This window comes from Sapajus apella, unplaced genomic scaffold (assembly GCF_009761245.1).
Source record: "Sapajus apella isolate SASKATOON/1434 unplaced genomic scaffold, GSC_monkey_1.0 scaffold20, whole genome shotgun sequence".
Lineage (NCBI taxonomy): Eukaryota > Metazoa > Chordata > Mammalia > Primates > Cebidae > Sapajus > Sapajus apella.
In genome coordinates this window covers 26,993,921-27,020,290 of record NW_022436960.1, presented here as the reverse complement: position 1 = coordinate 27,020,290, position 26,370 = coordinate 26,993,921, and the positions used below count along the sequence as shown (strand labels likewise).

General features: G+C 39.7%; 1 protein-coding gene and 1 pseudogene across 6 annotated transcripts in view; both read left to right on the top strand.

Annotated features, from left to right (window-relative positions):
• Positions 1–26,370, top strand: part of TTLL5 (tubulin tyrosine ligase like 5) — a 283,926-nt gene that overhangs the window by 253,694 nt on the left and 3,862 nt on the right. For 3 of the 6 annotated variants that reach the window (XM_032287238.1, XM_032287233.1, XM_032287228.1), the window contains one exon: positions 16,005–16,073. The exons of the other annotated variants lie outside the window; for them this stretch is intronic. In XM_032287238.1, the coding sequence (XP_032143129.1) occupies positions 16,005–16,047 (43 nt within the window). In that variant the 3' untranslated portion in view covers positions 16,048–16,073. The remainder of the gene's footprint in view (positions 1–16,004; positions 16,074–26,370) is intronic. 6 annotated transcript variants of the gene reach the window in all.
• On the top strand, positions 23,223–25,010 carry LOC116557666 (annotated as a pseudogene).

Here is a 26,370-nt window from a genome sequence, read left to right as displayed (position 1 = left end):
ACAGTATGTTTTCTTTCCAGAGACTCCATCCCTTCTGGAGGGAGTTCATCACACTTCTGCAGCCCCTCTATCACCAGCTTCTTGACTGCTGTAAATAGATGTTGCTCCTTGACCCAAAGTTGCCCCAGTTCTGGCTACGAGTACATGGGGTTGGGGGTCCCTATTACCTGGTGGTTACAGTAACACATGAGAGCCCTCATCTTTCTGGAAGTATTTAAAGGTCACCATAAGTGAGGAAGATGGAACAAATGAGCCATAGAGAAAAAAAAAGAACCTATAAATATATTTATTAAAATTATAAATTTGCTCTAAGTACAATATGAAATTATGATATGCCACATCCATTCACATAAATTACTACTTGATTTTCCTTTAGCAGAAAAACGACTATGTATACTCTTAAATTATGGGGTTTAATATTGTTATAACTTTATTTATGATACTGAATTCTGTTCATGAAGGTTGTCTTCCTAAGATTTGCTCACAATACAGCTTGTTAAAACACTGAGACAGGTTATTAATGATTCCTGTTTTGTTTTTTTTTAAAAAAAAAAAAGCTTCCTTGTGCTCAGGTCTTTGCTGAGATTCTCCAAAAAGAATAGGACAGGTCCTGGCAGCTTGAGAAAATCCAAAATCCAAAACAGAAGTTCACTCAGCAGTATTGAGTCAGAAAATTTTAAAAAGGATTTAAATCTAATAGTGAATATAAAACTACATTAACCAAAACAGTGTGGCATGGGCTAGATGGATGTAATAGAATTAAATGTCCAGAAATAAACTCATATGTCAAGTGGCCAATTGATTATTCAGTGGACTAGTCTTTTCAACAACTGGCACTTGAACAGTTGGTTATCCACATACAAAATAGTGAAGTTGGACCTCTATCTCGACTCTACACAAATATTAACCAAAAACTGATAAAATATCTTCATGAAAGGGCTAAAACTATAAAACTCCTAAAAGAGTACATAGGAATAAATCTTCATGTCCTTGAATTAGGCCACACTCTCTTAGATATGATACCAAAAATCATAAGCAACAACAAAATGAGACAGGTTGGACTTTATCAAAATTTTTAAATTGTGTGCTTCAACGGATACCACCATGAAAAATGTAAAGGACAAGCCGGGTGCATTGGCTCATGCCTGTAATCCCAGCATTTTGGGAGGTCGAGGCAGGTGGATCACCTGAGCTCAGGAGTTTGATATGGGCAACATATCAAAATCCCATCTCTACTAAAAATATAAAAGTTAGCTGGCATGTAAGTCCCATGCTATTGGGAAAGCTGAGGGGAGAGCAGTGCTTGAGCCTGGGAAGTGGAGGTTACAGTGAGCTGAGATTGCGCCACTGCACTCCAGCCTTTTTTTTTAAGACAGTGAGATCCTGTCTTAAAAAAAACAAAAGAAATGTGAAGGACAGCCCATAGAGTGGCAGAAAATATTTGAGAATCATATATATGGCAAGGAACTTGTATCCAGAATATATGCAGAACTCTTACAGCCCAACAATAAAAAGACAACCCAATTTTTTAAATGGGCAAAGGATTTGAATAGACAGTTCTCCAAAAAAGATATACAAATGGCCAATGAAAAGATGCATCATTAATCATTAGAGAAATACAAATCAAAATGACAGTGAGATATGCCACATCATACCCACTAGGATGGCTGTAATCAAAAGACAAGTAATAACAAGTGTTGGTGAGGATGCAGAGAAATTGGAATCCTGGTACACTGCTGGTAGAAATGTAAAATGTACAACTCGTTTAGAAAACAGGTTGGCAGTTCCTCAAATAGTTAAACATAGAGTTACCATATGACCTAACAATTCCACTCCTAAATATATATTCAGGAGAAATGAAAACGTGTCCACATAAATGTTTGTATATAAGTGTTCATAGCAGCATTATTCATAATAGCCAAAATGTGGAAACAACCTAAATGTTAGCCAGAAAATGGAGTGATAAAGAAAATGTAGTGTATAAATACAGGTTGCCCAGGGCTGGGGGGCGGCAGGGAAACAGAGAATGACTGCTAAAGGGCATTGGGTTTCTTTCTGGAGTCATGAAAATGTTCTAGAATGAGATTGTGGGAATGCTTACCCAATTTTGTTTTTGTTTTTAATTTTTGTGGGTACATAGTAGGTGTATATATTTATAGGGTACATGAGATGTTTTGATACAGGCATGCAGTATGAAATACATCATGGAGAATGGGGTATCATCTTCTCAAGCCTTTATTGTTTGAGTTGCAAACAATCCAATTACACTATTTTAAAACAAGTTACTAACTGTAACCACCCTATTGTGCTGTCAAATAGTGTGTCTTATTCATTCTATTTATTTTGTACCCATTAACCATCTCTCCATTTTGTGTATACAGTAAAAACCACTGAATTATATACTTTAAATGAGTGAATTTTATAGTATGTGAAATATCTCAATCAATCTGAAAGAATTAATAGTTAATATTTAGAAGGTAAAAAAAAAAAGAGCCCTTCAATGTAAGCAAATTGTATTCACATCTTAGATGGCCAGATTGTTCATCAATACTTGTTTAGTGTGTCTTGTTCATTTGTCCAACAAATAATTTGACTGCCTCCTGTGTGTGAAGTGTGCTCTAAGATCTTAGGCGGAAAGATGTCAAGGCCCTGCTTTGCCCCTAGTGTTTTACCCTCCCGGGGAAGATGGTGTGCTAGGGGACAGCAGCTGTCCCTGGGCCTGGCTCACTCTCTTTTTCCCTGTTTGGAAAGGTGTCAGGCTCCCGGGTATTTCTGTTGCTTTTGTCAGCACAGAGTAAGGAGGACCTTGACTATGGTTTCACAGCCTTAAGCTTCACCTCATGCTTCAAATCCACGAACGAGCAGCTGAGAATGGGGCTAGCTGTGCCACCAATTGCTTCTCTCCCATTGTTAATCCCTTTAATTCTGCTGTTCCTAGGCACCCCTCCCTGACACCATCCTGCTGCCTGCTTGTGATGTGATTGAACAAGTGGTTTAGACTTTGAAAGGTGATTCTTAGAGATACCTCAAGTGACCCAGCCCCTGGCTTGCTGGGATGCTCTTGGTGTTCATTTCTGTGGAGCACCAGAGATTGCCTGTAGGCGAACCCTTTCCAGCCAAGCCCAACTTACAAAGGAGGTAACTGCTACTGACTCCCTCTGAGATCCTGGCCTAGCTGCCAGGGTCATTAGGGAAAGCAGCTTTTCTTTGCTTAGCGAAGATAGTGAGAAAGCTCCAGTCCTTTTTGACTTGTACAGAAGTTTATGTCCTGATACCTGAGTTATTAAATTACAACACAGCTAGCTCTGTGATGAATGAATGACAAAAACATACATATATACAGATATATATATATATCACTGTATTTCTGCTTTGCTCTGTCATTTCCTTGTCAAAATATTATTTTGTTTTAAAATTCATCCATCTCTTTCACAAACCTCAGCTTTTATGGCAAACCACGCAGACACGCACTGAGCCACTTTTCAGCTTATGTGTACTCTTTTCAGAGAGCATTAGAATTAAACTAATTAGAATTCCTCCTTCCCTCCCCCAAGATTGATGTATTTCTCAGTATTCTATGATGCTCATTACATTAAAGAATGACTACTTCCTAATGCCATGTGGACTGAGAAAGCCAGATGTGTGTTGGGGGTAAAAGGGAGTGTTAGAGCATTAACCTGCCAGTATTGTCATGCCAGCCTGGTGATCACAGGGCCCAAGGAAAGCCTCTTCTGCCCTGAGCTCTCCCCTTAGTTGCTATAGGAAGGGGAGTAGCAGGAAATGGAATCTGCCCTGGTCATGGGATTTTTTTGAAAGAAACAAAGCATGATCTGATGGAGAGCAGGTTAATCCTGCTATTTCATTTCCCCTTCAGAAAGGGCGGGGGCAGGATTGTGATATGAAGTATTTAGTTTCACATCTGTTCCAGGAATTATCCTCGGCATAAATCCATTTTTCTTTTAAGCATAGTAAAGCATCCCAGGGAGCTCCTCCTCCTGCTCACCCTTCCCACCCTCACAGTTTATTTCGTGGCCACGAAGCAGCTGACAGACTCCCAGAGAGATCATCTTGTCATTGCTACACAAGGAGGGAATCTCTGAGTCTTAGAAGTCAGAATATCTGTGGATCAGTGGTATCAATTTTGTGTACTGCTTTCCACTAAGTGTTTACAATAAAAATAATTAGCATAGGAGCAATGTAGTATAATGAAAAGCGCTCTCAATTTAAAATCAGAGCTGCTTCTCATCTCAGCTTTGTTAACATTTGTGTTAATTTGGGCAAGTCACCAAACCTTTTTCCCAAAATGTGGGAAAGAGGTGCTCATTGTTTCCCAGAATGTGTCCACAAAATACAAGTCTTCACAGTCAAATAAGTTTGACTCTGCCACTTCTTAGAGGTGTAATATATTTGCATATTAAAGACTCTGAAGAGCCTTGCGATAAAGATATCTATTTTTAATTAAGCATTTCTTAAGTTTATCTGACCTGGAACCATTTTTCCTATAATCCTGATTAGTATCTTGACATTTTGAGAAAGAATGTTCAAGTCCAAAGTGCTGGTAATCTATATAATCTGTCACATGTCATGGTTACCAAACTCAATTTAAAATAACTTTTCAACTTTCAAATCTCATTATTGGAAAAAAGAAAAATAATTTTATATGTGGCAAGGGGACTTCGAATTTAAAAAACTGAACTTAAGCACCAAAGCAATTATGCAGACCAACACAGACTTGTAACTAGAGTTGCAACAAAGTTTCCTTAGACTTCTGTTTTCTGTTCCCACCTTTCAGATGTTTGGTGCTCTCCTGTGGCCTTGCTTGTATGGTCTATTAATTATTCTATGAATAACCAATTATGCTCAGCACAATACTAGGTGCATGTAAAGAATAACATATCCAAAGGTCCTAACCTATAAATCAGAGAATGAACACATACAAGGAAAAACAGTATGTCAAATTTTAGAGTAAGGCAAAAGAATGATTACAAATTCATATGTTGACAAATATTAGCACAGGTTGAGTATACCTAATCCAAAAGTGCAAAATCTGAAATGCTCCAAAGTCCAGAACTTCTTGAGTGCCACCAATATGACACTTATAGGAAATGCCCATTGGAGCATTTTGGATTTTGGATTTTCAGATTAGAGATGTTCAACTGGTAAGTATAATGCAAGTATTCTAAAATCTGAAAAAATGCAAAATTCAAAACACTTCTAGTCACAAGCATTTTGAATAAAGAATACTCAGCCTGTATATATTGTTAATTAAATATCTGCTGAAGTTTCTTGCAGAGAACAAGAAATTCAAGGAACAAGTGGATCAGGGGTCAAATGGGAGATAAATGAGGAGGAAAAATGCCAAAATAGAATGAGGCAAAGAATGTACTTTAATGGTTCTGAGAGACAGAAGCGATCTCACCTCGTATACATATTGAGGTGAAGATTAAGTTCTAAGATTAACTTTAGCCAGAACCTAACATCATTTGAACGTATGGCTAATGATAAATCTTTTGAGAAATCAGTAAGGGCAGTTTATTTAGTCACTCAGCTTTAAAAATATCATCCGTATATTTGGAGTGTTGGTCTGTAACAACACTGGGTTTAGGGAGTGTTGGCTTTTCCCTCTCTACCTCTCTAGCTGTTCCTTCTTCTTTCTGATAAAGCCCCCCATCCGTACTTACTTGTTAATTTTCATATTATTCTCTAGGATCCTGTCCTTGTTCTGTCCCCATAGTTTCAGCTGACTTCCATCTAGGACAATTCCAAACCTGTTCCTCCAGACAGGACTGTCACATATGGCTTCAAGGTTGGTTGCGCCCAGCACAATTCTGGGGCACCATACACACCAAGCATGGATACAAGTAGCACTTCCCCAGCCCACACTCTTTGGATCCATGTTCCCCAGCCACCTCTAGACATGTCTCTGGAGGGGCTCATGGACATCTCAGGTGTAACACATCCAGAACTGACCTCATCATCCTCTCAGACACACTCCTTCTCTGTTCCCTCCCGTTCACCTTCATCAGAGGTGTAGCCAGAAACTGAGAGGCAAGTGAGCTCCTCCCCTCGGTCTACATATTTGATTATTATTATTGCACTTCCCCTTTAAATATTTCTCAGTTACCAACTTAAGTCCAATCTCATTCATATTCACTGCCTTGATTCAGACACATAACACTTTTTGTTTGCGTTACTGCAGTGTTTTCTAGACTGATCTCTTCATCCTAAGTTGTATCCTGCCTTTATCCTACTGCTGTCGAAGTGATCTTTTAGAAACAATTATGACTATGATGCTTCCCCACTAAAAAGTCTTCAAAAGCTCCTTTTAACGTGCAAACTCCTTAAGTGGGTTGCCAAAGCATCATGGTTTGCTCTTTAAAGACCACTCCCCAACCACTCCCGCAACACACAGGTTTAAATTCCAGTTGTTCTAAACTACTTGCCAGGCTATCCCGAACCTCTATACCATTGCACAAGATGCTTTCACTTCCTAGAAATCCCATCCCTTACTATCAACTCCTGTAGGACCCTTTACCTTCCATTGTAATAGAATTTGCTAAAATATTTTATTTTACTTCTTGGCCTCTACCACTAGATTATTAACTTCCAAAAGGATTGGGAATTACGTCATTTACCTCTGTATCACCAGTGCTTTTCATAGTACTGGGCAAACAGTAGGTATTCAATACATAAATGTGGGATAAAAGATAAATTTCTATTGCTATCATAAGGTTTAGCATTCACTGAAAAAGTTGCTGTACAGTGGTAAGATCAGCTATGCAATATTCACACCTGTCAATTATGGATATTTTAATAACTACTTTCTGTCCATTGGACTTCTGAGAGGAAACAGAAACTCCACGTATCTTTGTAATCAATTTTTTCGGGGGTTTTTTTGGTTTTTTTGTGTGTGGGTTTTTTGTTTGTTTGTTTTTATGAGATGGAGTCTAGCTCTGTAGCCCAGGCTGGAGTGCAGTGGCGCGATCTCAGCTTACTGCAGCCTCTGCCTCCTGGGTCCCAGTTCAAGCAATTCTGCCTCAGCCTCCCAAGTAGCTAGGATTACAGGCACAAGCCACCATGCCCAGCTAATTTTTGTATTTTTTAGTAGAGATGGGGTTTCACCATGCTGGCCAGTCTGGTCTTGAACTCCTGACCTTGTGATCCGCCTGCCTGAGCCTCTCAAAGTGCTGGGATTACAGGTGTGAGCCACTGCGCCTGGCCTGTAATCAACTTTTTTTCTGATAGTAAGAAACTATTCTACTTCATTCTTCCAGAACTTTGGGTTTGGGGGGAACCAAAAATGGGCCTAGAGTGGAGTACCTATCTTTAATAAACTAAAGGTATTAACTTCACTATGCACTGATACAAATCTGTTAGAATTGACTCAGTAGCAAACTAGGGTGTTTATGTCCATACTTATGAATTGATCATTTTCAGAATGGAGTTGTTTGCTGTTTGCCTCTACTTCTCATTCATCCCAGCAGAGCCCCTATGGGGGGAAAAAAGATAAAATAGAATGTTAACAGACCATTTTTTTTTTAATGTTTTAACCCATGACTTCAAGGAAGAAAAATGCAAACAACAAATACATAAGGCGAACTGCTATGGTAGGAAAACCCCGACTTAGCTTCTGTTCCCATTCCTGTCACTTAGTAGCTGCGCACTCTTAAGCAAGTTAGTTAACCTCTCTAGACTCAGTCTTGTCACTGTAAAATGGCAGTATGTTCATTTAGAAATATTTTTAATGCCTGCTATGTGTCAGCTGCTTTACTATGCACTCAAGACAGTTGCCATATCTTCTTCATGAGGTTGCTGCGAAAGCTAGATGAGACACGGCCTGTGGGAGTGTTTTGAGGCTGTTTTTGTTTATTACCATCAAGTGACACCTAGAACAGTCTCAGTCTTCAGTCAGCAAAGACTCGGTTACTTTGACAGAAAAGTACACTGATTGATCTGTAGCAAAGTTTGAAACAAAGAAATATTTGAATTTAACCCCTATTCACAGAACAGTTCAAGTAGCCCCAATCTTCTTTGCCCAAGCATTCTAGTTAATACAGTTTTTTGTTGATGAGGTGAGGTTGTTATTGTATTATTGTCTACTGCTGCATAACAAATTTTACCTGAAAACTTAGGCTTAAAACAATAACTGTTTGGCTGGACACAGTGGCTCATGCCTATAATCCCAGCACTTGGGAGGCTAAGACGGGATTGTTTGAGCCCAAGAATTCCAGACCAGCCTGGACAGCAGAGTGAGACCTCACCTCTACAAAAAAAAGATTTTTAATTAGTTGGGCATGGTGGCATATGCCTGTAGTCCCAGGTACTGGAGGGGGTGAGGCAGGAAGATTGCTTGAGCCTTGGAGGTCAAGACTGCAATGAGCCAGATCATACTACTGCACTCCACCCTGGCTGACAGAGTGAGACCCTATCTCAAAAAATAAACAAACAGTTATTATCTCACAGTTCCCATGGATTACACTTCCTAGGTTAACAGGGTGTCTCATGAGGTTACAGTCAGGCTGTCAGCTGGGAACAGTGGTCTCCCTGGAAGAATAAACTGATGGAATCTGCTTCCAACTTGTGGTTGTTGGCAAGCTTCTTTCCACTTGGGCTTCTCTAAGGGCTGCTGTTATGGACTGAATTGTGTCCCACTCAAAATTCATATGCTGAAGCCCTAACCCCAATACCTCAGAATGTGAGTGTATTTAAAGACAGCTCCTTTAAAGAGGTGATGAAGTTAAAATGAGGCCATTAGGCAGGGCCCTTCTCCAGTCTTGACTTTTTACAAGAGGAGGAAATATGGACACACAAGGAGACACCAGGTATTTGCACACATAGAGAAAAGACCATGCAAGGACACAGCAAGAGGGCAGCCATCTGCAAGCCAAGGAAGAAACCAAACCAGCCAGCACATCCATCCTGGGCTTCGAGCCTCTGGAACTGTGAGAAAATGAGTTCCTGTTATTTAAGCCACTTAGTATGTGGCATTTTGTTATGGCAGCCCTAGCAAGCAAATCCAGCTGCCTTATCCCTTGGTGGCTGGCCTCCCATGAGCAAGAAAGCCGTAAGAGAGTGAGAAAGCCCCATGGCAGGAGCCACAATCTTTTTATAACTGAATCTTGAAAGTAACATCTCATACTTTCTGCAATATTCTCTTTGTTAGAAGTGATTCCAGTGTACACCCAAGGGGAGGCGATTACATAAGGGTATGCCTTCCAGGAGGAGTCACAGAGGTCATTAGAAGGCTGCCTGCCACACTAGTTTAGGGTTCTTTTAAATAAGTTAAAGCATTAAGAGATGGACAGCTTGGCAACATTTACATGATACAGTAGATTCAACCTCACCAAATACACGAGCACTCCAACTATATCTATAGGCCATACCCTTATTCTGTGAACCTAAGATTGTTATGATCTGTAAGATAAAAACATTTGACATTTAAGACAAGGGTTCCTGGGGGGTGAAGAAGAACTTTTTAATGGACTATATTGAAGAGAAATGGTATTATCAATAAATGCTTAAGTCTAAGTTGAATACGGTGCTTCTTATCCAGGGTTACATACCAAGAGGAGGTGAGGGGAAGGAAAGAGGGATAAACTTTATCATTCGTTAAAAAGCACAGTCAAACTGTAGTGTAATCTTGAGTGGAAAGTGAAAAGAAATTTATAGCTTTCATAAACTGCAGAAGATAAAACTGAAGATAATCTTGGCTGATGGAGCGTAGGTCATAAAAGGCTGAGAAACTGCTCTAATCATTCTCTCGTTGCTAATGGACAAAAATGAGACTGGGTTCAGGGTGGGTATGCAGTGCACCATAATACCCAGAGAGATTTTACAGCTTAGAACATCCTGTGAAGAGTAAGAAAACAGTTAAAGGGCCACATGGATTAGTTTGGAAGATAAATATAAAGTAGCACTCAGATTCTGGATCCTTTAAGAACTAATAGGAAGAAATTCACAAGAGAAGCATTGGGGATTGTTGAACCCAAGCTTTAGTTCAGAGGATCCAGAGGACATCTGCTTTGTGGTGATAGTGAACTGACATCTGATTCCTCAGTAAGTACACTGAGTTCACAGTAGCTTTAGCCTCTAAAATTAGTAGCATTGTCAGCTTGATTGTCTTATGTTTGTCTAACAATCAGAGTCTACGTGGCAAAGCTGTCATTATTCCCAACCAAGGTCAAACTTCCTTTCACCAACAGCCCTCGTTAGTTTCTTGAATGATGCTAATATGAAGGGAAACTCTCCCTTTGCCTTCCCGAGAGCTCTAAGGAGCTGTCACTAGTAACAACATCTCCACATATTCAGCTCCGGTAATTTAGCTCCTGCTTCATTGGAACTCTCTCTTGGGTGGGCCTTTAAGAGAGGAAGAAGCTGTTTCCTGTTATCTCCAGGTTGCCCGGTAACAACATGACAGGCTGATTCTAGAATCCATTTCAGTTTCCCATACAACAGGCTGTGAAACTAGAGTCAGACGGATGGTGAGAGGATCCCACAAGACCCACACTAAAAAGATGTTTGGGATTTGGATATTTCTATGGATTATCTAAAGAGTTCTCTTGAAAGTAGACGTTTATGTTGATATGGGACAATTTTTGAGAGATATTGTTAAGTAAAAGATGCAAAATAACCCCAACCCACTGTAGATTATGCAGATTATGCTTATCTTCGTATAAAAAGAGGAGGAGGAATATATGTTTGTATTTGCATAGACAGTCCTAAGACGGGTGAGCCACACACCTATGCAAACCAGTAACAGGCACCTGCCTGCCTCTGAGATGGAGACCCAAGAGTCTAGGGTAGAAGAGATACTTTAACTCCATAATCTTTTGTATTGTTGTTTAAAAAAAAAATTCATGCATAGATGACTTTTAAACCACACAAATAGGAAATTTTTAAAAGAGAAAACCCTTGAAAAAATGATACGTAAGTTACTGTATATAGCCTTTAAATTCGTGCTCTAGTCTCCTAAATAGTAATTTGAGTTTTCTGGTTCTCGATCCTTTTTGTCATCATAGTTTGAAAAATTGTGGTAGGAATAGCAGTTGTTTATTGAGCACCTGCTATATCCCAGATGCTGTAGTTTTTACATAGATTTTTTTCACTTAATCATCACAACAATCATATGAGAAATACTTCTTACTGCCTCGTTTTTACAGTGGAGACAGATATTCCTTCTTTGGGTTTTCTTTAGAAAACAGAGAGTTCCAAGATTGATTTTCTACCAAATGTCTATTACTTTGCTCCAGCAAAAATTAGAATGGCCCTTCTGAGGGGTGCATTGGATCAGTTCTACCTTTGAGTTTTTCTCCTCTTTCTCTGGGTCGTCTTAAAGTGTAGTCAGATCTTTCTTGCTCGGCATCCCTCTCTGCTTCATGGTCTTTCCATCCAGCTCTCTTCCTCACTTTGTGTTTCTCATCACAGCCTCAATGACCTCCCTGTTTCTTGGGTTATATGGCTTCTTTCATGTGGCAAGATCAGATGGAGGGGTGTGATTTGATCATCTTCCGTCTTATTCTTCCCAGCTTAGTGACTACAGAGTGAGGGAAGCTTCTCTCCTTCTACCTTAGTGTGTGTGTGTGTATCTCAAAGAAGTTCTGGGATTGGCTTGGCCTGGAAAATAAGACCACCTCTTGAAGTAATTGCTGTGGCCAAGGGGATTCAGGCTTTGGCCAGGCCTGGGACCACTTTTGCATCAACTTTTGTGATCAAGGGGGTATGGAATTAACATTTGTAGCCTGGCAGCAAAATAGCTTGGTTGGAATAGAAGAAGTGGGTAGCAATTTCCCAAAGGAAGGGAAAGGGGCTGAAACCATAAGCAAATGGACAGTGTCACTAGGCAGACAAAAATAGTAAATTTTCTCACTTCCCACCTTGAGCTTCTTAGCATCTATACAAATGCAGAGTTAAATAAGACAATGCATGCAGTAAGCACTTCACATAACACTGGAGCAGAATAAGTGATAGATCAATATCTGTAATTATTGAACATCTTTAACATTGTGGTGAACTATACATAAAATATGCTGTTTTAACCATTTTTAAGTGTATGGCATTAAGTACATCCACATTCTTACGATTGTAATCATTGCCACCGTTTACCTCCAGAGTTTTTTTCTTCTCGCAGAACTGTAGCTCTCTACCCATTAAACAATAACTCCTCATTCCCTTTTGCCCCCAGCCCCTGGCAACCGCCATTCTACTTTCTGTCTCTATGAATTTGACTACTCTAGGTACCTCATGTAAGTGGAATCATACAGTATTTTTCCTTTCGTGACTGGCTTATTTCCCTTAGCATAGTGTTCTCCAGGTTCATCTGTGTTGTAACATGCATCAGAACTTCCTTTTTTAAGGTTGAGTCATAATCCAGTGTGTGTATACACCACATTATCCATTAATCCATTAATGGACACATGGGTGTGTAAATATCTGTTTGTGTCCCTGCTTTCATTTCTTTTGGGTATACACACAGAAGTGGAATTGCTGAGTTGTATGGTGATTCTATGTTTAATTTTTTGAGGAACCACTGTCCTGCTTTCCATGGTGTCTGTACCATTTTACACTCCCACCAGCTGGGCGCAACGGTTTTTATTTCTCCACATTCTCACTAACATTTGTTATTTTATGTTTTTTTAAATGTTTATTTTATGTTTTTATAGTAGCCATCCTAGTGGATATGATGTGGTCTTAAATTAAACCTTGGTAACTGAGATAATACCAGTGCCACTGATAAAATTAGCATCTGGAGGAGTGGGGCAGATAGTACTGTTAGAATTTTCAAAGTCAAGTTTCGATGATGGCTGAGTGTTAAACTAAGCTAGGTTTTCTCAAAAGACAGGGAGAAGTCGGAGCCAGAGGTATAGTTGAGCAATCATCCCTATAGAGATACTTGTTAAAGCTGTGAGTGGGTACATTCTCCAAAGGAAATTGTTTAAGAATGAGCAGCAAGGTTCAAAGGATTGAGGAAAAGGAGCCAGTGGGGGAGCCCATGGAGGCAGCCTTGAGAGACACCTGGATATTTCCAAAACTCAGAGACCGAGGATGGAAATGATCAGTGAGCTCAGATGCCAAGACAGATAACTTTATTTAAATTGCCTGTGAAGAAAATTTTGTTAAATTAAATCCGTTTATGTGAATAATATCCTGTAGTGCCCTTTATAATTTTCAGAATGCTTTTATGTAGATTTCCTTATTTGGCCCTTACAGCAATCCAGTGAAGTACATACGTTTTTGTTCTCATATGACAGAGGAAGAAACTGAAGCACAGAGAGATTGCAGTTTTCCTAAGGTTACTGCTGGTACATCTCGGTTTCCCAGGATGATCGGTTTTGGGGAGGCTGAAGGCACAGTAGTTCAGAGAAGCTTACAGCAGAGTAGGCATGAGTTGTTTTCTCATAATGCCCCAGAGGCTTGTAATCCCTAGCACATGAGATCTCATTCAGTACCTCCTGGAAACAGTATATACTGGCCACTCTCAGTTTCCTCTGAAAACTAGTCAAGAGCTTGATTGCCCATACTCTAGAGCAGTGATTGTTAAATTGTGAGTCATGGCAGGGCACAGTGGCACATGCCTGTAACCCCAGCACTGTGGGAGGCGGAAATGGACAGATCACAAGGTCAGGAGTTCGAGACCAGCCTGGCCAACATGGTGAAAGCCCGTCTCTACTAAAAATACAAAAATTAGCTGGGCATGGTTGTGGTTACCTGTAATCCTAGCTACTCGGGACGCTTGAATTGTTTGAACCCGGGAGGTGGAAGTTGCAGTGAGCTGAGATCACGCCATTGCACTCCAACCTGGGTGACAGGCCAAGGCACTGTCTTAGCGGAAAAAAAACAAAAAACTATGAGTCATGACCTAGTGGTGGGTCATCCAGTCATTTTAGTGGGTCATAGTGAGGCTCACGAGAGCTAGTAGAATGTGTCCCTTCCCAACTCTGCCTTTAGTAACTTTGTGTTGGTTTTCTGAACTCAATAGTGGTGGAAATCAGCACACAACACAAAGTTGTGGCTTTCATTTGTTTTACTGTAGAGAGCCAGTGAAATGTTTTCTAGCACACCACCAGTCACAGTCATCATTCCCCCCCATCTCCTCCCCAGTACAGCAGAATGAAATAGAAAAATGCCAGGGTCTATGTATGTAAAAGTAAGTGTAAGTATTATGGGAATTTATTTAAGTCATAAAGCTGTTTATGTGTTCAGTGACAATGTGAGACACATTTTTTACTCTGCATTGCAATCAGAAAAAAAGTTTGAAAGTGACTGCTGGTCACTGGTCTAGAGTCACTTCATTTACTTCCTTTTTTTGTTTGTTTTTTGAGACACAGCCTCACTCTGTCACCCAGGCTAGAGTGCAGTGGCATGATCACAGCTCACTGTAGCCTCATACTACTGGGCTCAAGCAATCCTCCTGCCTCAGCCTCCTGAGGAGCTGGAACCACAGGTGTACACCACCACATCCAGCTAATTATTTTATTTTATTTTTAGTAGAGATGAGGTCTCTATGTTGCCCAGGCTGGTCTCAAACTCCTGGGCTCAAATCCTCCTGCCTCAGCTTCCCCAGGTGCTGGGATTATAGGCATGAGTCACCATGCCCAGCTGCATAATTTGCTTCTTACCTTCCTTAGGTCACTGAAAGTGCTGTTCTCCTGATCTTCAGGCAGAGAACTGGTATCCAGCATCCTCTTTGACTCATTAATAATGCTGCACCTACCAAAGGAGGAATGAGGCTGAATTATCAGACTAGAAGCTATTCTAGAAGAGACGAAACCCCACTTACATCAATCTTTTGACTCAAAGCCATATAAAAATCCATTCTAATGCCCCAGCGAAGATTTTCTCCAGTGAGCAGAAAACAAAAATCATTATCCTTAAATCCCAAAGGTTTAAGGCTTGTGAATAGCATAAGTCAGTTTATAGCTGGTAGCATCGTTTTACTCTACCACTCTTCATTGCCACAGCTCCCTATAAAGAAATTAAATCTTTTTAAGAAAGTAAAGAAACTCTTAATAGAATAAGTTACTCTCCTTTTAATAATTCAGTCATTTATTTTCTAAATCTAGGTTTTATATGCTTATATAAAAATACATCAGATACACTCAAGTATGTTATGCTTTGAAGCTAGCATGGTAGATAGATCATAGAATTTGATCTCAAGAGCTTTAATTTTAATCAGCCTTAAACATTTTAAATTTTCATAAAAGGGTGGTTATTAAGTATTCTTATGCCAAAAAAACCTCTGTCAAACACATTAATCAGTCTTCCCTTAGGATGCTTACTGTCTAAATGTAGTTGCAAAAAGAAACACTTTTCACTAAATGACGTTTGAAAATCATTGAGAGATCTCAATCTCTCTATTCCGTGATAAAATTTTATCATACCCATTTGACAGGCTTATTGTAATAAAATGATCCAGAAAAGGGGAACATGGTTTTTTACAGGTTTGTAAGAATTAAATATATCTCAGAAATGAATTATGTGCATTTTTCTTAGAAGAATTAGGCTTGTTGTATTACTACAATTCTTTATGGTAGAATTTCTTAAAATAGCATTTTATTAAAATTATTCAACACTCATTTGCGAGTAGAAAGGAAACCTTTCCCCATAGATGGACACTTGAGCTCTTGTTGGTTTTAGCATCTGAACTGAACCAGATGCCTGCATTGCTTGTGAGAAATTAAAAAGCATTTCTGGGAGGGCATGAGGGCTTGGTGGTGCTGCTGTAGTCAGCAGCTCCCATGTGGCTACATTGCAGAGTTCCTTGGGCTGCCTTTGCTCTGAACAAACCCCTTGCAGCTGTGCCCGGCGCCTTTGTGACACTCAGGCAGGGTTTCATGAAATGGATCTGATGCTCTTGTGCCTGTGTTGTTCATTCCTACATACTGGAGCTCTGCCCAGGAAGGTGAGGGGGCAGCAGGTTGGCCCACACGCCCCAGCTGTCCCTTTCTACTAATGTCACTGAGGATATAAATAAATTGATTCATTCACTTCCTTTCTTATCGAACCAGAACGTTGCCAGAAGATACTGCCAGGGCTGTCCGGATCAGTTGAAAAGGCCTTAGGGACAGATCTAAGAGGTAAACATCTTTGCATTTAGGTAATATTTTAAATTAAGTTTAATTTGATTTTTCTTATTTACTTCAGACCTTGGAGGGAAAAAAATAACTTTGATTGTATGTTCATGACATTTAAGGTCTGGGCCTTCTTTATTTGTTCCATTTTCCAGATGGCAATTTTTTCTTTTCGCTGTATTTTTTTTTCTTTTCTTTTTTCTTTTCTTTTTTTTTTTTTTTTGAGACAGGGTCTTGCTATGTTGCCCAGGCTGGTCTTGAATCTTGAACTCCTGGGCTCAAGTGATTCTCCCTCCTCAGCCTCCTATTATAGGCACGCATCACCACACCTGCCTGGCTTAGGGCCTTCTTTATTGGCAGAGAATTCATGATAAACTTTTTTTATCATAGGCTGTCATAAAAATGTGTATCCCTTACCTTCAGACAGCTGATGCATGGTAGAAGTACTGGCCTGGAAGTACAGATTGCCACTGATCACATTAGGCCTTTTGTTGTTTGTAGAAGCCTAGTTTGTATTGTTAGTTGGAAGTCTTTTGCCACATAGGGTAACACTGCTATTGATCATAGGTCAATCAACTATTTACCAAGCAACTCTCATGTAAATATTTACAAGGCAGAATGCTAGGTGCCTTGGGTCATGTGAAAATTTGTAAAATGTGGTCTCTGCACTTAAGAGTGTAGCAGTGAAAATAAGCAATATATGCCAGACAAAGTCTCTCCCCATGTCCCCCCAGACAATAAAAGAAACAGTGATTTAGATAGTTTAGGAGAGTCTATCCACCATTCCTCTCAGGTAACTTATGCTTCCAAATGAGCATGAGATGTGAATCTGCTCTTGGCTTCAATGGTTCTTTATTCCTAGGTGATTCTCATAGTGTACTTCACCTTGGCAACTGTTGATCACAGTGTCTGAAAATATTTGCCTTCTCTATGGCCCCAAACACAATTCAGTCACTTTAGTCAGGTGCTAACAAAAGAACAGAAGGCTGGAGGAATAAGTGTGTTTGTTGGACTCCCTGATAGTTGCCAAACTGGCATGATGTATTTTACAGGTGCTTTAAGACTTTTTAGGGTAGTTCTGAATATATTTTATGTTTGCGTTGCTTGTTGAGTTTAGGATGAACATAATAAGATAAAACTTCATTTATTTCTTAAATGCCGAGTGAGTGTATAAGGACAGCATTATCTGTAGACATTTGGCTGAAAAAAGAATCTCCAGGCCAAGCCATCAAAGCAAAAATAAAGATGAGTTAGCTTCAATGGCTGGTATTTCAAAGTCCTACAAAAAAGGGAGGGGGATGGGGGAAGAGCTTGGCTGTAACTGTGGTCATAAAGGCAGTGATGGTAATTTATAACCACAAGCTGGACCCCTTATACACTTGGGCATGGATTCGCATTCTGTAGGTGGCCTGAAAAACTTCAGACTGGGAGTTTAACCTAGCAGAATCAAATGCATATTTTATCTGGAGGAATCCTCCTCCAGCCCGAACCTCAAATAATTCTCACAGATTAAGCTTTATGAGATCAGAGTTTAAAATCACAAAACAAATAAAGAAACGTGATGCCATGAGCAAAGCCAACAAAATAATAGATAACAGTGTTAGACTAAGATATTGAAATTGCCAAATCATGTAAAATAAATTTTCTCATATGTTTAGAGAAGTTTAAAAAAGAGAGTAAACCAAGAGATTAAAATTACGACCAAGCAGATTTGAAATAGAACTAAGTAGCTCTTTTGGAATTGAAAAAATAGTGATTAAAGTTTAAAAATCAGTGGATGGGCCTACCTGCAGATGTGACCCAGTTCACTGAAGAGAGATTTAATGAACTCAGTGACGTTTTCAAAGAAATGATCTGGGCACTTGTCTTTCAAGTCGCCTTCTTGGCCCTCTTCCAAGTGTACTTTCCTTCCTGCTCTAAAGCTTTTTAATAAACTTTCACTTCTGCTCTAATACTTGCCTTGGTCTCTCCTTCTGCCTTATGCCCCTCAATCACATTCTTCTGAGAAGGCAAGAATCGAGGTCGCTGCAGACCCGTACAGATACAGATTCACTGCTAACATATTCTAGTGCCATGTGACTCGGATACCGTCCGCCGGTAACATACCTTGTGTGACTCAAATACATTCCCTGCTTGCCATCAAACTTCAGATCATTCTCAGTGAGGGATACCATCCTTTCGACATTCAAGAGTCACCCTTCTGTAGAGGACCCCTAGATTGCCCATCAGTGGAACACAACAAAGACAAAATCTTGTCCCTGTCTCCCTTGGGCCTGGCTGGATACCACTTTGACCAACCCACGGAGCCACCCTGCCCTGACAGCTAGCAACAGGCCAAGATCCGCAGAACAGCCAACTACCACCCCTCTGTCAGCAGAAAGCAGTTACAGAAGACTGACCTTCATCTATTTTCCCCAAAGAATCGGGGTCTTGGACTTTTGAGCGGGGAAAGGTTATAGTAGGTAGTCAGACATGAACAGGGCAGGAGAGGGCTCCTTCCCCACCCGCTTCCACATCACCTGATGGTCAATGTCAGGTGACCATCAGGTGGTGGTTAAGCAGTTGTTAACTGTCTTTCTAAAACAATAATCAGTTGCAACCAGCACCAGGGAAAGGCAGTCTCCTTATAGATAGGAAAAACCTGAAACTGGTATTAGTAGCTTCCTGATAAGATCTCGGGAGTTGGGTGAGTGGGCTTGAGTATGTGCATGAAGAGGTAAAATGGCGGCGTTTAACTGGCACAGGACCTCCTAGGGACATTCAGCTGGTAAGGGAAGCACGTCTCAAGTGAGCATGCGTACAGCTCCAGTAAACACCCTGTGCATGCTCACCTACCAAGTGCCATCAGGCCACTGCATCTGCACATGTGGACAGCCCACTCCAAGGGAAAAACCAGGGGAGAAGAGATGCAAGATGCCAGAAGTATGCCAACATACAAAACTCCAAGTCAGAAGGTCAGACTTCATGCTCTCTCAAGTCACCTGCATGGCCCTCTTCCAACTATGCTTTCCTTCCGTTTGTTCCTGCTTTGAAGCTTTTTAATAAACATTCACTCCTGTTCCAAAAGAAAAAAATAAATAAATGAAAAAATAAATGATCAGGAATGCAGCACAGAAGGAAAAAGAGGTGGAAAGCCAATTGAGAATGCCTAATAAATACTTAGTTGGAGCTCTGGAAAGGAAAAATGGGAAGGGACTATATTTGAAGAGATAATGGCTAAAAATTTTCCAGAACTAGTGAAGGATACACATATTGCAGTGAATCACAAGAAATCCACACCTAGACACATCATACCTTAGAGCACTGAGGTCAAAAGATGTTAAAGCAGCTGCAGAGGGAAAGGATGACCAGAGCAGTTCCAGTCTGATTGACAGCTAACATCTCAACAGCAAAGATGGAAACAAAAATACAGTGTAATGTTGCTGTTGAGGAAAGGAAATAATTACTAAACCATAAATGTATTTTAAGCAAAAATACCTTTCATGAATGAGGATGAAATACATTTTTCAACACATAATACCTAGAAGAGTTTGTCACTAGTAGAACTTTGCCAAGGAGTTTAAAGAATGTATTTCAGACAGACGAAGGTATTATAAGACCAGAAGAAAGGCCTGAAATGCAGGAGGAATTGGGGGCAAAGAATGTGTAAAATCATGGCATATATGCACATAATGAGCAACAAAGTGATGATAATGTTCTTGTGAGGTTAAAAAGCACATGAAAATATCCAAACCACCATATCCTGTAAATCAAGGAGAGCAGATGTTCAACATTAAAGTCATCTAACTTCATACTGTACAATAAAAAGGTAAGATTATTGATGAATTTTAGCTTTACATACTTAACATATACAATTGTTAAATGAATAAAGTATTTTTTAAAAAATAGAGCATTTTCAAAGTAGCAGAGAGAAAGCGGAATGAGAGAATAAACCCACAAGGAAGAAAAGGAAACAGAGAAGGGGTGGGACAAACAGAAAGCACAACTTAACACAACATGAACAAATAAAAGCCTCGGTCCTTTCAAAAATGTGCAGCCCCTAAACGTTCCGGTGAAAATCACAGGCTGATTCATTCATGAATGCAACAGATATGTACCAAGCATCTTCAGTGTGTTCAACAGTATTCCAGGCACTAGGCACAAGCCATAGAGCAGTGAGCAAAACAGCCAAAAGTCCCCAATAGGAGAGACCGACAACAGACAAATAAGTAACACAAATAGTACATGAGATAGTGGGAAATATTCTAGAGAAAAAAACAAGCAGTGAAAGAAGATAGAGAATTGGGAGATTCACCATTCTAAATAAAGAAGTCAGAGAAAGTGGCCTTTGACGTATAAGACCTGAAGAAGAGGGACTGAGGTGGCAGATATGCATGGAAGGGAATTCTAGGTGGAGGGAACAGTGTGAGCACAGGCCATGAGGAAGGGATGTGGCTGCTGTGATTGGGAAATTCAAGTGGAGCTGTAGTGTTACACGAGAGAGCAGAGGAGATGAGAACAGATGAGGCTGAGATGACAAGGGACTGGATCATGCAGACCCTGGGGGCCGAGGAGGGAAGCTGCACTCATCTTCTGAGCCTAGTGGAGCCATTGAGGGGTTTTCAGCAGAGGATTTCACAGGATGGCTGTGGCTGCTACATCAGGCAGGGTTGAGGTGGGAGCAGTGGAGGGAAAAGAAAATGGCCAACCAGAAATATTGTCAGCCTGGATTTTTTTAAATCCTCATTTAGCCTATTAAAACAAGAAAATCTTAAACATAGGCATATAGAAAGGATGAAAGAAAAAGGTTGGTAAAACATATGTTGGGGAAATACCAAGTAAAAGAAAGCTGATATAGCTATATTTATCAGGCAAAAACCGTAACAAGAAATAAAGAGGGTACATTATGGCTAAAGGTTCGCCGAGAATGTTCCCAGCCATTTCTCATGACTTACTTTAACTAGCATATATTTTTTCATTTAATAAATCAGATACATATTTATAAAAAGTACATTGGGCAAAAAATTAACAGAACCATCAGAGAAATAGATAAATCTAGCTTTATGCTGGAAGGTTTTAATGTAACTCAGTAATTGCTAGACCGAACAGTCTGATAATAAGTAATGTTTAAGAAAATTTGAGCGGCTGGGCATAATGGTTTACACCGATAAACCCAGCACTTTGGGAGGCTGAAGCAGAAGGATCACTTGAGCCCGGCAGTTTGAGACCAGCCTGGGCAACAAAGTGCGACCCTATCTCTCCAAAAAAATCAAAAAATTAGCTGGGCGTGGTGGTGTGTGCCTGTGGTCCCAGCTACACGGGAGGCTGAGGCATGGGATCACTTGAGCCTGGGAGGTTTAGGCTGCAGTGAGCTGTGTTCATGCCTCTGCACTCCAGCCTGGGCAACAGAGCAAGACCCTGTCTCTAAAAAACAAACTAACAAAAAAACTGAAATTTTAACTGCATAACTAACAGGCTTGATCTCATAGACATGTATAGAACATCACACTAAATAACTATATAGTGCACATTCTTTGCAATCTTCTGTGGGGGGCGTTGCAGAAACTATGTAGTAGGCCGTAAATCACATTTCAGACACCATGTTCCTTGACTACAATACAATAACAAAAAGATACTGGAAAAATCCTCATATGTTTGGAAATTAAGAAGGAATTAACTAATTTAAAAATCATAATTGGCTCATGCCTGTAATCCCAGCACTTTGGGAGGCTAAGGCAGGTGGATCACCTGAGGTCAGGAGTTTGAGACCAGCCTGGTTAACATGGTGAAACTCTGTCTCTATTAAAAATACAACAACTAGCCAGGTGTGGTAGCGGGTGCCTGTAATCCTGGCTTCTCAGGAGGCCGAGGCAGGAGAATCGCTTGAACCTGGGAGACGGAGGTTGCAGTGAGCCAAGATCATGCCATTGCACTCCAGCCTGGGTGACAAGAGTGAAACTCCATCTCAAAAAAAAAAAAATCATAATTTTAAAACCTTTTTTAATATACATAACTTGAGAAATGTAGGTAAAGTAATACCTAAAGGGAAATTTATGCTTACAGTGAGGGAAGAGGAAGGGCTGAAAGTTAATGTGCCAAGTATCTGGTTCAAGCAGTTTTAAAAAAAAGTCAAAAGAAAGTAAAAATCAAAAAATAAATAAATAATAAAGATCTAGAGGAAAATAAATGTACAATTGAGAAGAATGAGTTAGAGACATTGTACATGCTTCGGAGAGTAAACAGATTGTAGGAAGATATGAGTAACTTTATGCTGATATATTTTTAAAACTTTAATGAGATGGATACAATTTTGATATTTAACTTATAAAAATTTACTCAAGAAGAAATGCAAAATCCAAATGTTCTTTTAGTTATTAAGAAAATTGAATCAAGAACAAAAAATCTTCCCACAAATTAATTACCAGGCTTTTATGTTTTACTGATGAGTCCTACTAAACATTCAAGGAACAAATATTTCAACCTACAAACTACTCCAGAGTATAAGAAAGAGGGAACACTTTCCAACTCTGTTATTTTAATATCAAAGCCTGGCAAAGACAGTCCACAAAACAAGTTCTAAAATTACAAGACTTTCTTAATTGTGGATTAAAATGCAAAAACTCAGGTCAGACATGATGGTTCACACCTGTAATCCCAGCACCTTGAGAGGCTGAGGCAGGCAAATCATTTGAGGTCAGGAGTTCAAGACCAGCCTGGCCAACATGGTGAAACCCATCTCTACTAAAAATACAAAAATTAGCCTGGCGTGGTGGTGGGCACCTGTAACTCCAGCTACTCGGGAAGCTGATGCAAGAGAAATGCTTGCACCTGGGACGCAGAGTGAGCTAAGATTGCACCACTGCAGTCCAGCCTGGGTGATAGAGCTAGACTCTGTCTCAAAAAAAAAAAAAGGCAAAAATTCCCAATAGAACAATAGCAACTTGAATCTAATAATGTTTAAAAAGATAATGCATCATGACCAAGTTAGGTTTATCCCAGAAATTCAACAATTGTTTCATATTTAGAAACTGACATTAGTCCGACTGGAGCGAGCGAACCTAGTGATTGTGTGGTCACATCTTGGAAACTGGTCCCCCTAGCAGCATGGCTGACCTACTGACTGAAGATTGAAGAATTCAAAGAAGATTTTTCACTATTTGACAAAGACCTAGTGATTGTGTGGTCATGTCTCGGGAACTGGTCGCCCTAGCAGCGTGGCTGACCAACTGACTGAAGATTGCAGAATTCAAAGAAGATTTTTCCCTATTTGACAAAGACAGTGATAGAACTATAACAACAAAGGAATTGGGAACTGTGATGAGGCCTCTTGGGCAGAATCCTACAGAAGCAGAGTTACAGGACATGATTAGTGTCCCGATGGTAATGGCACAGTTGACTTCCATGAATTTCTGACAATGATGGCAAGAAAAATGAAAGACACAGACAGTGAAGAAGAAATTAGAGAAGCATTCAATGTGTTTGAGAAGGATGACAATGGCTATATTAGTGCTGCAGAATTTCGCCATGGAGAGAAGATAACAAACCTTGGAGAGAAGTTAACAGATGAAGTTGATGAAATAATCAGGGAAGCAGATACTGATGATGGTCAAGTAAACTATGAAGAGTTTGCACAGGTGATGACAGCAAAGCGAAGACCTTGTACAGAATGTGTTAAATTTCTTGTACAAAACTGTTATTTGCCTTTTCTTTGTAACTTACCTGTGAAAGGTTTATTCCTACTGTCAAAAAAAAATGCATGTATAGTAATTAGGACTTCATTCCTTCATGTTTTCTTCCTTTATCTTACCGTCACTGTCCTGAAACCTTATTTTAGAAAAGTGATCAACTAACATGTTGCACATGGCTTACTGTGAGTATAACTAAGCCCTTCTGCACCTTTTAGTTTAGATGGGGTTAGTCAAATGAGGGAACATCTGGGTTATGCCTTTTCTCAAAATAGTTTCCTTTAGGAACTGTCAACGTGTTGTTGAAGTGTGGAGTTGTAACTCTACCTGAACTATGGACAGTCAACAATGTGTACTTTAAAAGTTGCGCTGTTGCAGAAGGGGCGTATATCCAGATACTCCTACACTCTTTTTTTGTACTGCTGGTCCTGTACCAGAAACATTTTGTTTTATTGTTACTTGCTTTTAAAACTGTTTAACCACATAAAGAAAATCCACTTAGGCACAGTTTGCCTCAAATCCATGTCAAGTTGTATTTTTTTCCAAAAAAAAAAAAAATACAATTTAAAAAGTAAAAATTGACTAAGGTAATTTATTGCAGTAACAAATTAAAGGGGGAACGTTTCCTTCAGTGGATACGGAATTAGCATGTGTACCTTCATGACTTTTAAAAAAGTTCCTAGGATAGAAGGGAATTTTCGCTATCTAATAATAAAGTATCTCTACCAAATCCAACAGTAAACATTATACTTTTAATTGGGATTCCTTGAAAGTATTCATTGCCTTAAAATGAGGAGCAAGTCAAGGGAGCCCACTGTCACTTCTAGTCAGTCTTGTAGTGGGACGTCCTAGCAAGTAAAGTAAACGGAGACCAGGAAATGACATAGGATCAGAAAGGAGGCAGATAACGTATTTGATTGTAAACCCAGAGAGAATGTTCAAGTAGATTGTTAGCTTTATCAGAGAATTTTTCCAAAATCAATTACATTTCTGTATTGCTGCACAAACAAGTAGAGCATGTGATCACGGAAAAGATACCCTTTACAGAGCATCAAATAACACACCTAGGAATAAATCTAACAAAAGATACATAAGACCTGTGATTAAAATATATGTATATCTAAAACCTTATCGAGAGACACTTCAGAAATTAATGGAGAGACATACATGTTCATGGATTAAAAGTTACAGTTTGTGGCAGGTTGTGGTGGTTCACACCTGTAATCCTAGCACTTTGGGAGGCTGAGGGGGATTGCCCAAGCTCCCTAGGAATTTGAGACCAACCTGGGCAACGTGGCAAAACCCCATCTCTACTGAAAATACAAAAAATGAGCTGGATATGGTAGTGCATGCCTGTAGTCCCAGCTACTCGGGAGACTGAGGCACAAGAATCAGTTGAACCCAGGAGGCAGAGGTTGCAGTGAGCTGAGATCTCACTGCTACACTCCAGCCTGGACAACAGAGTGAGACTCTGTCTCCAAAAAAAAAAAAAAAAAAAAGATGTCACTTCTCCCTAAAATTGATTTATATATTTGAGAGGGTATTAGTTTATTTTCTTTGAAATTTATATGAAAGAAGAACACTTCTACTCCTGTAAAGAATGGGGATGCCAACAGGGGACTGTGTGTGACTTGTCTTAACCAGATAACAAGAATTACCATCAAGCTTAGGTGCTTAAGAGAGTGAGATATTGATGCAAAATAGAGAAACCTAAAACTGGTCTATGTATAGGAAACAACTTATGACCAAGACACATAGCAGGTAGAGGAGGGAATGATAGACTTCAGTAATAACATCAAGACAGTCAGTTACTGTATAGGAAAAAAAATGGAATTAGATCTGTGCTTCATACTGTACACAAATTCAGGTTGGATTAAAGACTCAAATATGAATAGCCAAAGAAGACATTAGAGGACCGTATCATTATGGCCATAAAGGAAAGGACTTGTAAAATTAAACCCAAAAAGAGCAAACCATAAGGTAAAAACTGATAAATTCGACTTGGTTAAAATTAAGAACTTCTAAGATGCCATGAAGGTATTGTAGGAGTTTCTTTTTCCTTTGTTTCTTATCCATTAGAGATAGATTGTGAAGTATTTATGGGTGGAGTGATAATGTTACCTTGAGTTTGCTTTGAAAATGCTCCAGGAAAAAAAAAATGTGAAGAGATGAAACAAATAGTAGGATGTTGGTAATTATCAAAGCTAGATGATGAGAATGTGGAAGGGTATCATACTATTTATGTATGTTTGAAAGTTTAAAAACATTTATAGGGGCCGGGTACATTGGCTCACACGTATAATCCCAGCACTTTGAGTGGCCAAGGCAGGAGGATTGTTTGAGTCCAGGAATTCCAAACCAGCCTGGACAACATAGGGAGAACTTGCCTCTACAAAAAAAAAACTTTAAAAATTAACCAAGCTTGGTGGCACGCACCTCTGGTCCCAACTACTCAGGAGGCTGAGGTGGGAGGATCACTTGAACCCAGGAGGTCGAGGCTACAGTAAGCTACGGTTATGCCACTGCACTCCAGCCTGGACAAGAGTTAAGACCCTGTCTCAAAAGAGAAAAAAAAAGTTTCTTTTGTTTGTTTTGTTTTTTAAAACATAAACCATCCTGTTTTTTTTTTTTTTTTTTTT